The sequence below is a fragment of the Conger conger genome, chromosome 6 (genome assembly GCF_963514075.1).
Source record: "Conger conger chromosome 6, fConCon1.1, whole genome shotgun sequence".
Classification (NCBI taxonomy): Eukaryota; Metazoa; Chordata; class Actinopteri; order Anguilliformes; family Congridae; genus Conger; species Conger conger.
This window is the reverse complement of record NC_083765.1, coordinates 53,065,907-53,081,642: the sequence shown is the minus strand read 5'-3', so window position 1 is coordinate 53,081,642 and position 15,736 is coordinate 53,065,907. Positions and strand designations below refer to the sequence as shown.

Sequence of the window (15,736 nt, the reverse complement as noted above, 5' to 3'; positions counted from 1 at the left end):
TTAGCAGTACCTACGACTCTTATATGATTAGAATCCAGAGATGTTACTGTATATGTGAGTGTCAATTAGAATGAATTAGATTTTCATGGAGCGGTGTAGGAGACTACAGGAGGGTTCACTTGTGCTCTATGGGGTGTCATGGGAGAGTGTCGGCAGAAGGAGACGTGTCATTACCACGGAAGTCCACGGGTTTGTTCTCCGATGGGGTCAGCACCATGGACAGGGCGGTCCGCTGCAGGGGGGTCAGGGCAGAGTACTGGGCCGGCGTCACGGCGACCGCCTGCTCGTATGAAAACATGCGGATCTGCGCCTGGTTGAACACCACCTGAGGAGGAGAGCCGTGGGGGGAAAGAGAGAGAGAGCTGACTGTGTTCAATAACACGGTTAATGGTAAATGACCAGTATTTATTTAGCACCTTCAGCCAAAGCGTTGTACAAATGATGCTTCTCGTTCACCTGTTCATACACACACAAATGCCGATTGGCTGCCATGCAAGGCACCGACCAGCCCATTGACAGTCATTGACAGTCAGGAGCCTTTGGGGGTTAGGTGTCTTGCTCAGGGACACTTTGACACACCTAGTGTGGGATCAAACCAGCTCTTACCTCCTGAGCCAATGTCACCCCATGTTGCCAACATTGTTGTCACACTGATCCAGGATATGCACAAAAGATGCTGTCATGGACCGCTGCTATTTGCGTTGTGCTACGTAAGCAGCAGCCATAAGGTCTTTAAATTTGTGAAATCTTGCCTATGAGGCATCTTGCTGCCTTTCACAGGCTAGAAGCAGGAATAGGTCAAAGAGGCATTTTTTCTGCACAGTCACTTCATACGCTATGGGCGGTCTCTACAGCCCTTCAGACTGGGGGTTGAAGCTGTTACTCACAAAAAACTTGTCGGCAGGGATAAGGGAGATCGCCAGAGGGGAGATTCCCTCGATCTGGTCCCTCACCAGGGAAGACATGGCCATGTCTGGGAGACCAGCTGGGGAGGGAGAGTGGGCGAAGAGAGAGAGAGAGAGAGAGAGAGAGAGAGGCAGTCAAACAGAGAAAGGGTGAAAGAGTAGGTGAGAGAAAAATGAGTCAAATGTGACTATGAAAGAAAATGTTGTTCTGCAATAGTAGAAATAAGCAAACTCCTGGTCCCACATCTAAATCTCAGTAGTGTGTCATTACATGATCGCTAGGATGATATTTCTACTGGTTTCATTTGGCTATGTAAGCTGTTTGGCTATGTATTGTTCCTAAGTTAGTGTTTATCATTCTATTGCATTGTGCTATACAAAAATAGTTTTAGATATAATCCATTGTCAGATTTATCAAATAGGCCCTAGTCCTTATCTTTGTTGGGCTCTTAGCACTTGAAACTGTACTTTCCTCTAGGGTCTTTCAGCATACTTGTTCCTGGTGATGGGTATGCACTTTGCACTTTGTTGTACATCGCTCTGGATAAGAGCGTAATGCAGTGTAGTGTGACAGAGAGCAGTTTGCAGAAGATTGACTGGGGCCTCGCTAATAGACAGCGATGAGTCCAGTACCTGCCAGCATCCCGATCTCTATGAACTCCTGAGGACCCCAGGAGCTGGTCTTCCCGAAGGCCAGACTGTGCTCCAGCATCCCCACCAGGACCAGGAGCTGCTCCTCCGAACACGACAACCTCAGACCACCAAGCCACAGCGCTGCCTTACTGCAGGATGGAGAGAGGGAGAGAGGAAGGGAGAGAGAGGGAGGGGGAAGAGATAGCGGGAGAAGGGAGGGAGGGAGAGAGAGTGGGAGGGAGAGAGGGAAGGAGAGAGGGAGAGGGAGGGAGGGAAGGAAAGAGGGAGGGAGGGTGTTGAGTGATTGACAGATTAAAGTACAGACAGATTATGCCAGGGGAATAAAGATGGAAGACGTGAGAGAGAAAAGTACAGATCGTTACACGGGTCAAACAATGATTAAAAATGAACCACAGATAATTAGTGAGTTACATATTTGAGCTATGAGCATCTGAAAAGGAAAATGCATTGCGGGTGATAATTCCTCCGACAGAACCAGCTGTGGACGAGAGCAGTTTGAGTGACAGATGTCCCGGAGCGTCTCACCTGAACTCTACAGCGTTGAGGTTCTTCATGTCGGCGGTATTGATCCCGCAGATGATGTGGCCCAGAGCCACCATGGTGCTGGAGTCCAGCTGGCTGGGGGTCTGCCGGGTTGAGTTCAGCACGGACAGGAACAGCACTGGCAGCTGTGCGAGGAGAGGGAAGGAGTTACCCCCCAAACCACCACAACGTCCTCTATTCTGCAGTGAACTACAATTCCCATGATGCTTGGAGTAGCTGTATGTTTATATATGGGGTGGGATGAAAAAGAAAAAAGAAAAAATAATTCTGCCCTGTGTGGGAACAAGGAAATAATGGAACTATAACACGTGGACAATGATGTAATGGAATGATTGAAGATGGTTTCCACAAAGTTTGTGGGGAAGGGATGAGAAAAGGGTTTCTGTGGTCTTGTTCCTTGAATGGAATTCTTAATGTCGCCTAATGTCGCTTAATGTTGTTAATTTTGTGTATTCTTTTTTTTTTTTCATTTTGAAATATAATTTATTTTTCCTATTATTTAATGTTGTCATTTCCCTATTGTGTCGGCCGGGGCCTCTCTGTGCGGAGTTTGCATGTTCTACCCGTGTCTGCGTGGGTTTCCTCCGGGTACTCCGGTTTCCTCCCACAGTCCAAAGACATGCAGGTTAGGCCGATTGGAGAGTCTAAATTGCCCGTAGGCATGAGTGTGTGAGTGAATGGTGCGTGTGCCCTGCGATGGACTGGCGACCTGTCCAGGGTGTATTCCTGCCTTTCGCCCAATGTATGCTGGGATAGGCTCCAGCCCCCCTGCGACCCTGATCAGGATAAGCGGGTTCAGATAATGGATGGATGGATGGATTTCCCTATTGTTTATTTCTTTGCTATTCATTTTTCTTCCAATACAAATAAATATAATAATAAAAACTAGAGATCTGCATTTCCGAAGGAAAATGCCGAGTGTGAGTGCGACAAATCAGTGAACTATTGCTACTACCGCTATGATGTTCAAACATTTGCATTTACAAGCTGGTGTAGAGGCGTACCTAATGAAGTGGTCTTCACACTAATAATAGAGACAGTGGAACCGTGAGAATGAAATGGAGCTTGTCCTATAGCGGGCTATAGCGGGTCACCTGTGTGCTGCTCCAGCTGCTGATGGACCCCAGGGCGGCGATGGTGCTGAGCTGAGACAGGTTCAGCACCGCCAGCTCGGCGTTGCTCAGCCGGGTGGCCACACGGCCCAGCCGGGAGATCACCGAGGGGGAGAACGCAGAGGCCGGCCCGTAGATCTGTGCACAGAAAACACACGGGGGGAGGGGCAAACACTTCCGTCAGCCTCTACACAGCCACTGGTATTACCTCCCGTCTGTCACTCAACCGATTTAACCAATCTCAAGGAAGTATCCGTGTCCATTCTAGATGGGTAGATCGATAACTTTATTCATCCCCCATGGAGGAAAATACAAGCATTGCAGTCCCTATACAACAGCACTGTAAAAAGCCTTATCTCTCATGAATAACAGCTGAAAACTGCTGTGAATCACTTGAAAGTACTCATTAGAAAATTGTGATTTGGTGCACAAACACAGGCATGTCAATATAACCAATCAGTCCCGAGTGTGGCATGGTCGACACCTAGGTTCATTGCAAAGTCTGATACTAATTAGCTTTGAAAGCTTGATGGCAATCGATGACTATCCTATAAACCACGAAAGTGTACACAGTGTATCAGAACCTTCTTGACTTTGTCGAGGAGCAAGTCCAGCTCGAATGATGTGAGAAAGGGGTCCTGGCCAATGAGCTCCAGACAGCTGGCAAAGCTGCCCGACGACATGTACGTCAGGCTGGTCACGCTCCAGGCCGACGGCTGCGTCGCGTGCAGGTTCTCACAGCTGGGGGTCAACAGATGAGCTGCAACGTAGAGATACACGGCTATGATTATACTGTGTGTCTGTATGTCTGTATGTAGAGATACACGGCTATGATTATACTGTGTGTCTGTATGTCTGTATGTAGAGATACACGGCTATGATTATACTGTGTGTCTGTATGTCTGTATGTAGAGATACACGGCTATGATTATACTGTGTGTCTGTATGTCTGTATGTAGAGATACACGGCTATGATTATACTGTGTGTCTGTATGTCTGTATGTATGTAGAGATACACGGCTATGATTATACTGTGTGTCTGTATGTCTGTATGTATGTAGAGATACACGGCTATGATTATACTGTGTGTCTGTATGTCTGTATTTAGAGATACACGGCTATGATTATACTGTGTGTCTGTATGTCTGTATGTATGTAGAGATACACGGCTATGATTATACTGTATGTCTGTATGTCTGTATGTAGAGATACACGGCTATGATTATACTGTGTGTCTGTATGTCTGTATGTATGTAGAGATACACGGCTATGATTATACTGTGTGTCTGTATGTCTGTATGTATGTAGAGATACACGGCTATGATTATACTGTGTGTCTGTATGTCTGTATGTATGTAGAGATACAGGGCTATGATTATACTGTGTGTCTGTATGTATGTATGTAGAGATACACGGCTATGATTATACTGTGTGTCTGTATGTCTGTATGTATGTAGAGATACACGGCTATGATTATACTGTATGTCTGTATGTCTGTATGTATGTAGAGATACACGGCTATGATTATACTGTGTGTCTGTATGTCTGTATGTAGAGATACACAGCTATGATTATACTGTGTGTCTGTATGTCTGTATGTAGAGATACACGGCTATGATTATACTGTGTGTCTGTATGTCTGTATGTAGAGATACACAGCTATGATTATACTGTGTGTCTGTATGTCTGTATGTAGAGATACACGGCTATGATTATACTGTGTGTCTGTATGAGTGTATGTAGAGATACACGGCTATGATTATACTGTGTGTCTGTATGTAGAGATACACAGCTATGATTATACTGTATGTCTGTATGTAGAGATACACGGCTATGATTATACTGTGTGTCTGTATGTCTGTATGTATGTAGAGATACACGGCTATGATTATACTGTATGTCTGTATGTCTGTATGTAGAGATACACGGCTATGATTATACTGTATGTCTGTATGTCTGTATGTAGAGATACACGGCTATGATTATACTGTATGTCTGTATGTCTGTATGTAGAGATACACGGCTATGATTATACTGTGTGTCTGTATGTCTGTATGTATGTAGAGATACACGGCTATGATTATACTGTGTGTCTGTATGTCCGTATGTAGAGATACACGGCTATGATTATACTGTGTGTCTGTATGTCCGTATGTATGTAGAGATACACAGCTATGATTATACTGTATGTCTGTATGTCTGTATGTAGAGATACACGGCTATAATTATACTGTGTGTCTGTATGTCTGTATGTAGAGATACACGGCTATGATTATACTGTGTGTCTGTATGTCTGTATGTAGAGATACACGGCTATGATTATACTGTGTGTCTGTATGTAGAGATACACAGCTATGATTATACTGTATGTCTGTATGTCTGTATGTAGAGATACACGGCTATGATTATACTGTGTGTCTGTATGTCTGTATGTATGTAGAGATACACGGCTATGATTATACTGTATGTCTGTATGTCTGTATGTAGAGATACACGGCTATGATTATACTGTGTGTCTGTATGTATGTATGTAGAGATACACGGCTATGATTATATTGTGTGTCTGTATGTCTGTATGTATGTAGAGATACACGGCTATGATTATACTGTGTGTCTGTATGTCTGTATGGATGTAGAGATACACGGCTATGATTATACTGTGTGTCTGTATGTCTGTATGTAGAGATACCCAGCTATGATTATACTGTGTGTCTGTATGTCTGTATGTATGTAGAGATACACGGCTATGATTATACTGTGTGTCTGTATGTAGAGATACACAGCTATGATTATACTGTATGTCTGTATGTCTGTATGTATGTAGAGATACACGGCTATGATTATACTGTGTGTCTGTATGTCTGTATGTAGAGATACCCAGCTATGATTATACTGTGTGTCTGTATGTCTGTATGTAGAGATACACGGCTATGATTATACTGTGTGTCTGTATGTCTGTATGTATGTAGAGATACACGGCTATGATTATACTGTGTGTCTGTATGTCTGTATGTATGTAGAGATACACAGCTATGATTATACTGTATGTCTGTATGTAGAGATACACGGCTATGATTATACTGTGTGTCTGTATGTCTGTATGTATGTAGAGATACACAGCTATGATTATACTGTATGTCTGTATGTCTGTATGTAGAGATACACAGCTATGATTATGCTGTATGTCTGTATGTCTGTATGTATGTAGAGATACACGGCTATGATTATACTGTATGTCTGTATGTCTGTATGTAGAGATACACGGCTATGATTATGCTGTATGTCTGTATGTATGTCTGTATGTAGAGATACACGGCTATGATTATACTGTATGTCTGTATGTATGTAGAGATACACAGCTATGATTATACTGTATGTATGCAGAGGTAAACAGCTATAATTATACTATACACAGCAAAAAAGTCAGTGTGAATCTCTTCTCAACTCAACAGAATTGTTCCACTCTTAGAGAGCATGTATGATCCCTGTTGGACTCACACTGTAAAACGTCTTTAACATTGTGAGTAGTGCAGGGCAAGACTGTGGTTCTCAAATAGTGGGTAGGGTGTCGGGATCTTGGGAGTGGTTGCTGCAGGTCAGCAATATGTGCTGTCTGGCACCAACAATCATTCCACGATCAAAGTCACTTTTCTTCCCCATTCTGACATTCTGACAACAGCTGAACCTCTTGACCACGTCGGCATGCTTTTAAGCATTTCGTTGCCGCCACATGATTGGCTGAGTAAATATTTGCATTAACAATCTGGTTTATAGGTCTATCTAATAAAGGGGTCACTGAGTGTATAGACTGATTTTGGGGGTACTGGGCACAACAGGTTTAAGAACCAAGTTTCCACAGTCCGAGCTGTGGGCTCACCATGACACCCAGAAAAATGAAAACAGAAATATAATAGCTAACCATTTTAAATGGCTACACTTTCTTGGATTAAACATGTATCCTAAAACTTGACATCATTAAATGCATGTATTGAGTATTATGTATACAGCATGTTAATTTCCCAGAAATTATTATGTTATGCAAATAATAGCATTCTGTCTGTTCTTACAAGCAAAATTTGGCAAACTCAGCAAAAACTAACTCACCAAACAGTTATTGTGAAAAAATATTAATTGAAATTAAAGCCACTCTCAGGTACTGAATGTGTGGTGTTACTATTTTAGAGCCAGAATGATAAGAGAGATGGATGTCGGGAGAGTAACAGCGCATTTCAAAATGGCCGCCATCACTCACATGCCCGCTGGATCGGCCCCGTCCGCAGGAACCCCAGGAAGAACTGGAGCACAAACTGCTTTTTGGCAAAGAGCTTCACCAGTTCGTCCTGTTCCCTGCTCTGCACACAGAGGGCGCCAAACTCCCCTGCCTCCCACTGCTGCTGGCTGAGGAACAGTCTCTCGATGCGCTCCAGGGTCATCAGCTCCTGGGAGGGGCAGAGGAAGAAGGTTAGACACCCGATCAGTTACGCTAGGGCGTTTGGTCATTTGACCTGCCCGAGATCACAGGATCCTCTCTTTCCTGACCCGCTGGTTAAGCTAATGGGCAACTGTTGCTCAGGTGTGAAAAAACAACAGCAGTTCAGCTCACAGTTTCCAAAACATTTATTTCATATTCAGTTTAAGTTTCTTGTTTTGAATTTATTTTCTTGATTCAACAATTATGGTAATAAAGTAGAGTAAATAGGGTAATAAAAGTCAACATAAAGTAAATTATGACTTTGATAACCCTGCTTTATAAACTAGTCTGTAGTTCATACAAGCAGATAAGATGACCCACGCAAACTGTAAATAGTGCCATATGCTTGCAATTATATGAACATTAAGGAGCACACAGTTCGTGGGGATGACAGCAAAATTGTTCTGACAATGGAAAAACTTATTACTTCAGGAATTAGTATTGAGAGGTTACCGCAGGGATCTTCTGAACAGCCTTTTTTGGCAGGAAGAAGATGAACCTGTCCACCTGGTCGAGTATCGCAGACGTCCAGTGCTCCACTGGTCTGGAGGGAGCAGGGAGAGAGACTGTTTACCGAGAGCCACCTTTCTGCTGGATATACAGGACAGGTTTGAAAAAACAAGCCTCTAAAAATATTGTTTCATAACACATATAATACATCGTTATTATTATTATTATTATTATTATTATTATTATTAGTAGTAGTAGTAGTAGTAGTAGTAGTGGTAGTATAAAATACATTATTATTATTATTATTATTATTAGTATTAGTAGTAGTAGTAGTAGTAGTAGTAGTATAAAATACATTATTAGTAGTAGTAGTAGTAGTAGTAGTGGTAGTATAAAATACATTATTATTATTATTATTATTATTAGTAGTAGTAGTAGTATAAAATACATTATTAGTAGTAGTAGTAGTAGTAGCAGCGGTAGTATAAAATACATTATTATTATTATTAGTAGTAATAGCAGTAGTAGTAGTAGTAGTAGTAGTAGTATGAAATAGATTATTATTATTATTAGTAGTAGTAGTAGTAGTGGTAGTATAAAATACATTATTAGTAGTAATAGTAGTAGTAGTAGTAGTAGTAGTAGTAGTAGTAGCGGTAGTATAAAATACATTATTATTATTATTATTATTAGTAGTAGTAGTAGTAGTAGTGGTGGTAGAATAAAATACATTATTATTATTATTAGTTGTAGTAGTAGTTGTGGTTGTGGCAGGGGCAGCAGAGGTAGTAGAAGCAGAAGAAGCCCATAGGTGATTGTACGCGTGTCTGTTTGACTTTGGCCTCACTATCTCCACCGTGTGACAGAGCCCACCCAGTGCCCTACCCAAAGGTCCCTGGCTCCTGAAGGATCTGGGCCACGATGCCCCTCTTGCTGCGGCTGTAGCAGAACCCTCGGAGGAAGTCCAGCGTCTCGACAAAGAAGGCTCTGTCCACCTGGAGAAACACCTCGTCCACCACGAAGGTTGCCATGACGCCCAGCGAGCGGAACTCCTCTTCAGAGTACCCGCCCGTGTACATGTTCTGAGATCCCACAGTAAAAGACAAAGAGACGCTGACATTTTCAACCTACGTCTATAAAGCTCAAAGACAACTAAAATGAGCCATTTAATAGTTATGTTATACATAATCAAATACAAAAAATGCTATTAAGCTTAAGTTTGTATACTGCTCTCAGCACGATGATTTGGAATTCATTATTTGTGAGGGTAAAATGTGTGCACTGCCAATCAGCTGAAGTAAATACCGTACAGTTAAAAGTAAATATCCTCACAATAATATATCATAAACTTTACTATTGGATCTTTCATATTTATGATATATTACTGGGGGACCAATTAATAAGAGCGAAAGGTTTGGAGAAATGTTTTGTGTCGGCATCTACTTAGTCATGTAATCATCCGTCTCTAACAGGTGGGCTACACACTCCACTGAATTTCCCTCTAAAGCCCAGTCTCCATCAAACAGCCAAGTCGAGACGCAACAGTTTTAGAACGTCTTTAGAAGAGAGTTTTATCGGTGTGAACTGTCCAGTTTTAGAACGACGGTTTCAAAAACTGAGCGTGTCGTGTCTTCAGCCCGGATGACTGATTAGTGATTTAACGTTGCGTAACTCGGGTCGTAATGAAAACAGTTGTTTATTTGTTTACTCTGCACTTTGGTGTGGACTGCCTAGTCCATACTCGCGGACGTTTTGAGATTAAAATACAGACGTTCCAAGATTTCTCTAGTCTTGTTTCGGCTCGGCTGTTTGGTGGAGACTGGGCTTTACTTTCACTGGCTAGGTTGCCAACTGCGGTTGGGTCGACATGATTAAAGAAAGACTCACCAGTCTCTGCACCATCTTGTCCACCAGGAGGGCCTTTTTGATTTCGGGGATTTGCAGGAAGTGCACTGGCTCCCGCACAATCATGTCTCTGAGAGTGTCGGCTGGAAAACTCTGGATTGTGCTCACCCTGGGCACACAGACACACGCTTTCACAAGCAAGCATGAACGTACACACACACACAAGCAAGCGCAAATATGCATTCCCACACACAAGCATGAACGTACACACACACACACACACACAAGCAAACAAGTACAAACATGCATTCCCACACACAAGCATGCACACACACATACAAATTCACAAGAAAGTATATGCACACAGCAGACACAAGTGCTTACACACTTTCACGCACATACACAAAGGCACACACAAGCAAGCATATATACAGAATGCTCCCACTAATGAACAGACCTCACGGATAAAGAAATATTTGTGTTTAATACAAAAATGTAAGGACAGAAGAAACTCACGAGGCCTCAAGGGCGATCTGTAAGCCCAGATCACCAAGTAACTGCGAGAAGAATTCAAACTGGTACAACTCCTCAATGACACACTTTTTCTGTCAGGAAAAAAAGGAGTGCACAGTGAACACAGAAGACAAAGAACACAGGCAACAGATATAATCTATCTGACCAAGTCTTCACCGATCCATCCCATGGCTCTCAGTCAGACTCTTTGACCATCACATAAGGGTTCAGGTACAGAAACTGACATAGCTAATCAGGCAGCATTTGAATACATATAGGATAACAGTGCTATCGATCAGACTGTAAAGTCAATAAGCATGTAATAATTGTTATTGATCAGAGCACAGGGAATAAGTGTACATGGACAGCATTATTGTGCATGGTGAATAAACACGTAATAAGTGCTATTTATCACACAGTATGTTGAATAAGTGTATAATGACAGTGTTTGATCGGAAAATAAGGTAAGTATATAATAACAAGTGTTATTGATATACTGACAGACAGTATGGTGGGTAAGTGTGTAATAAAGTGTAATAACGTGTGTAATCTGTACTAGTGACGTATGGAGGGGGTGGAATAAAGTGTAATAACGTGTGTAATCTGTACCAGTGAGGTATGGAGGGGGTGTAATGGAGTGTAATAACTTGTGTAATCTGTACCAGTGAGGTATGGAGGGGGTGTAATAAAGTGTAATAACGTGTGTAATCTGTACCAGTGAGGTATGGAGGGGGTGTAATGGAGTGTAATAACGTGTGTAATCTGTACCAGTGAGGTATGGAGGGGGTGTAATGGAGTGTAATAACATGTGTAATCTGTACCAGTGAGGTATGGAGGGGGTGTAATGGAGTGTAATAACGTGTGTAATCTGTACCAGTGAGGTATGGAGGGGGTGTAATGGAGTGTAATAACGTGTGTAATCTGTACCAGTGAGGTATGGAGGGCGTGTAATGGAGTGTAATAACGTGTGTAATCTGTACCAGTGAGGTATGGAGGGCGTGTAATGGAGTGTAATAACGTGTGTAATCTGTACCAGTGAGGTATGGAGGGCGTGTAATGGAGTGTAATAACGTGTGTAATCTGTACCAGTGAGGTATGGAGGGGGGCAGGCTGCTCTCTGAGGAAGGACAGGACGCCACGCAGCAGGAAGTCTGGCTTGGACTGGAAGATCGATCGCAGCGTCGCACAGTCTGCTCCCGAAGCAAGTGTCCCCAGATCCCTGAACACACACACACACACACACACACACATACACACACACACAGACACACACACACACACACACACACACACACACACATACACACACACACACACACACACACACACACACACACATACACACACACACACACACACACACACATACACACACACACACAGACACACACATACACACATACACACACATACACACACACACACAGACACACACACACACACATACACACACACACATACACACATACATACACACACACACACACACATACACACACACACACACACACACATACACACACACACACACAGACACACACATACACACATACACACATACACACACATACACACACAGACACACACACACACATACACATATACACATATACACACACATATACACACATATACACACACGCACACACACGCACACACACACACACACACACATATACACACACACACACACACACGCACACGCACACGCACACACATACACAAACAGAAATACAGATCAGTTTCCACTACATATACTGGCAATGGGAGGGGGTTGAAGTATATATATATATATAGGCCTAGTAAATTCAAAAATAGGACAGCAATAGGCAACTTTCAGAAGTGGCATTTACTTGATAAAATGTAAAAATAAGTTATTTTGCTATTTTGTGGCTCATAAGACTACAAGTGTACTGTAAAATCCTTACATAAAATCCTCAATTGAAAGACTGGCTGGCTTGGTCTTCACTGCCTCTTGAAAAAGAGCTTTGGCCTAGGAAAGAAATACACAGTCATCAATCTCTCTCACTCTCTCTCGGAAATCGTAGTTGCTGAGGGACTACTGCGCGTTTTCCAAGTCACTTGGAACTCTCACACTGATTGTTAAGGAGCACAGATGGAAGTCATTGTAGTCAACACCTCCGTGTGTCAGCATTGCCTAGACGTGTGAAATTCAAGCCTGCTTCGAGTTCAGGAGGTAGACAACAAAGCCACCGCAAATAAATGCAATAAATAATTCAACATTTAATTTAGACCATGCCATGCATACCCCACCAGGGAAAAGAAAGCCATCTATATAAAGAAACACTAATATACAGGGAACAAGCCTTTATGAATCCTGTAAAGGTTGGGTGTATTGTATGTCATTACTTGCTAGTGTTAACCAATCACAGCAAAAAATTGATTAGTCTATTTTCCAATAACAAATTATATTTGCGTATTCATTTCTGCACAATTATTTCTGTAGCCTAGTATTACATCATGAAAAGTACAACTCAACAGATTAGAAAAATGGAATAATTATTCATAATAAAGAAATATGTTTTAGGAATAGGAAGGAAGAGAGAGAAATTAAAACCTAATTTAATGTTCACTTTCAGACATAGTATTAAAGTATAAAATCCAATGAATACTTTCGATGTTTGCTGTTATCCACGGCCGTGCCAGGCATAATTAACCAGGCATAATTCAAATAGAAATTCAGAAATTCAGAGATGCTCTTCTGCATACCACTATTGTAATGCATGGTTATTGGCGTTACTGTCACCTTCCTGTCAGCTTAGCCCTGTCTGGCCCTTCTCCTCTGACCACTCTCTTAGATCACTTTTCTTCCACATTTGGTCTGAACAACAGCTGAACCTCTTGACCACGTCTGCATGATTCTATGCGTTTAGTTGCTGCCACATTATTGTCTAATAAATTGCTCACTGAGTGTATAGAGCTCGTATGAGGGCCCTTGAAATGAAGTTGAATGAATGAATGTGGCCCTGCAGGAGGGCAGCACGTTGGGGGAGAGGGGGACCCTGAATGTGGCTCTGCAGGACGGCAGCACGTTGGGGGAGAGGGGGACCCTGAATGTGGCCCTGCAGGAGGGCAGCACGTTGAGGGGAGAGGGGGACCCTGAATGTGGCCCAGCAGGAGGGCAGCACGTTGGGGGAGAGGGGGACCCTGAATGGGGCCCTGCAGGAGGTCAGCACGTTGGGGGAGAGGGGGACCCTGAATGTGGCCCTGCAGGAGGGCAGCACGTTGGGGGAGAGGGGGACCCTGAATGTGGCCCTGCAGGAGGGCAGCACGTTGGGGGAGAGGGGGACCCTGAATGTGGCCCTGCAGGAGGGCAGCATGTTGGGGGAGAGGGGGACCCTGAATGGGGCCCTGCAGGAGGGCAGCACGCTGGGGGAGAGGGGGACCCTGAATGTGGCCCTGCAGGAGGGCAGCACGTTGGGGGAAAGGGGGACCCTGAATGGGGCCCTGCAGGAGGGCAGCACGATGGGGGAGAGGGGGACCCTGAATGTGGCCCTGCAGGAGGGCAGCACGTTGGGGGAGAGGGGCAGGCGGGGGGAGGGTACCTGCTGCGTGTTCCAGACGCGCGAGCGCACGGCGCTGGTGTTGCCCAGCAGCAGGGGGGCTCTCAGCTGCACACTCAGCAGGGGGGTGCAGGGGAGCAGGGGCTCCACCTCGTCCAGCCACTCCGTCACCTTCTCTGAGCCCTGAGCACACACACACACACACACACACAGACACACCCACACACACACACACACACACGCACACACACACGCACACACACACACACACACACACACACTCACACTCACACACACACACACACACACACGCACATGCACACACACACACACACGCACACACGCATACACACACACACACATATACACACACACAGACACACACATACACACATACACACATCACACACACGCACACAAACACACAAACACATGCACACACATCACACACACACACATTTCACACGCATTTCACACACACAGACACACACACACACACACACACACGCACACGCACACTCACACACGCACGCACGCATGCACACACACACATACACACACGCATGCATACACACACATACACACACACACAGACACACACACACACACACACATACATACACACAGACACACACACAGACACAGACACAGACACACACACACAGACACACACACACACACATCAAACACATCTCACACGCACACAAACACACATCACACACACACATTTCACACGCATTTCACACACACAGACACACACACATTTCACACACACACACACACACACACACACACACGCACACATATGCACGAATGCACGCATACACACACACACACACACACACACACAAAGCGCTTCTGTTAGGAAGGACCGACAGCTGCTTCCAGACATACCCTCCTGGGTTAGTCACGGACAGGTAGTGTGTCCGTGACTGGTGTTCAGACGCAACGTGTAACACAGTTGAAGATTACACAGCCAAATTACAGACATGCAGTGAGAAACAGATGAATGGCAAAAAATATATTTTTATAACATATAAATACATAGGTTTATTTTTATGAATAAAAAAATTATAATTGGGTCGAAACACTATCATATTTGAAAGATGTCACATGGCATTTTTCTAAAAAGCAGGTGTATTAACCTTGGTGTCCTGGTCAAATTTCCATAAAACAGGCTCTTGGCATCTGGCCACCTAATCACCCCCCTCAAAGGTCCCATATTTTACACCTTTCCAGAGTTTAATTTTTAGGTCCTGATATCCATAAGAAGACATTTGTGTGGTTCCAGTTTTACATGTCCGTTCTCCAGTGACTCTCATGAGCTTTACCAAGAACAGGCGGTTTTAGTGCCTGTGCCTTTAAGGCTCATTGATATCAATGAACCCCTGTTCTGATTGGCTGGCTGGCTCCAACGTCTGTGCTGAGCGTTTGGATTTTGTTTGGGCAAGATAGGCCATGCTGAAGCACATCGCTGTGATGTCATGACATCATAGAAGTCCAAACAGCTTGTTTAAATGCATATTTGTCTCATATGGATTGTGTGGATTTATTTGGGACCTTTTGATATGTTCACTGTGTTTTTATAGCACCTTAAAATCCAGATAGCAAGGGAAACCTAATTTTCCACAATATGAGACTTTAAACTTGATTGATAACTCAATCCCTAGCACATCCCTCACGCCCTTTGATGCCCCAGGTAGTCCCGGCAGATGAACA

At 43.7% G+C, this 15,736-nt stretch overlaps 1 protein-coding gene across 1 annotated transcript in view; it reads right to left on the bottom strand.

Moving 5' to 3' along the window:
* The window catches only part of strc1 (stereocilin 1), a 32,193-nt gene that overhangs the window by 957 nt on the left and 15,500 nt on the right, over positions 1–15,736 (bottom strand). Inside the window, exons 13-26 of the mRNA XM_061246969.1 lie at positions 14,060–14,200; positions 12,422–12,486; positions 11,580–11,712; positions 10,497–10,585; positions 10,023–10,149; positions 9,021–9,217; positions 8,139–8,229; positions 7,493–7,653; positions 3,799–4,006; positions 3,197–3,352; positions 2,085–2,227; positions 1,539–1,687; positions 888–985; positions 175–325 (exon numbers count right to left, since the gene is read on the bottom strand). Coding sequence (XP_061102953.1) covers positions 175–325; positions 888–985; positions 1,539–1,687; positions 2,085–2,227; positions 3,197–3,352; positions 3,799–4,006; positions 7,493–7,653; positions 8,139–8,229; positions 9,021–9,217; positions 10,023–10,149; positions 10,497–10,585; positions 11,580–11,712; positions 12,422–12,486; positions 14,060–14,200 — 1,909 coding nt within the window. The remainder of the gene's footprint in view (positions 1–174; positions 326–887; positions 986–1,538; positions 1,688–2,084; positions 2,228–3,196; positions 3,353–3,798; positions 4,007–7,492; positions 7,654–8,138; positions 8,230–9,020; positions 9,218–10,022; positions 10,150–10,496; positions 10,586–11,579; positions 11,713–12,421; positions 12,487–14,059; positions 14,201–15,736) is intronic.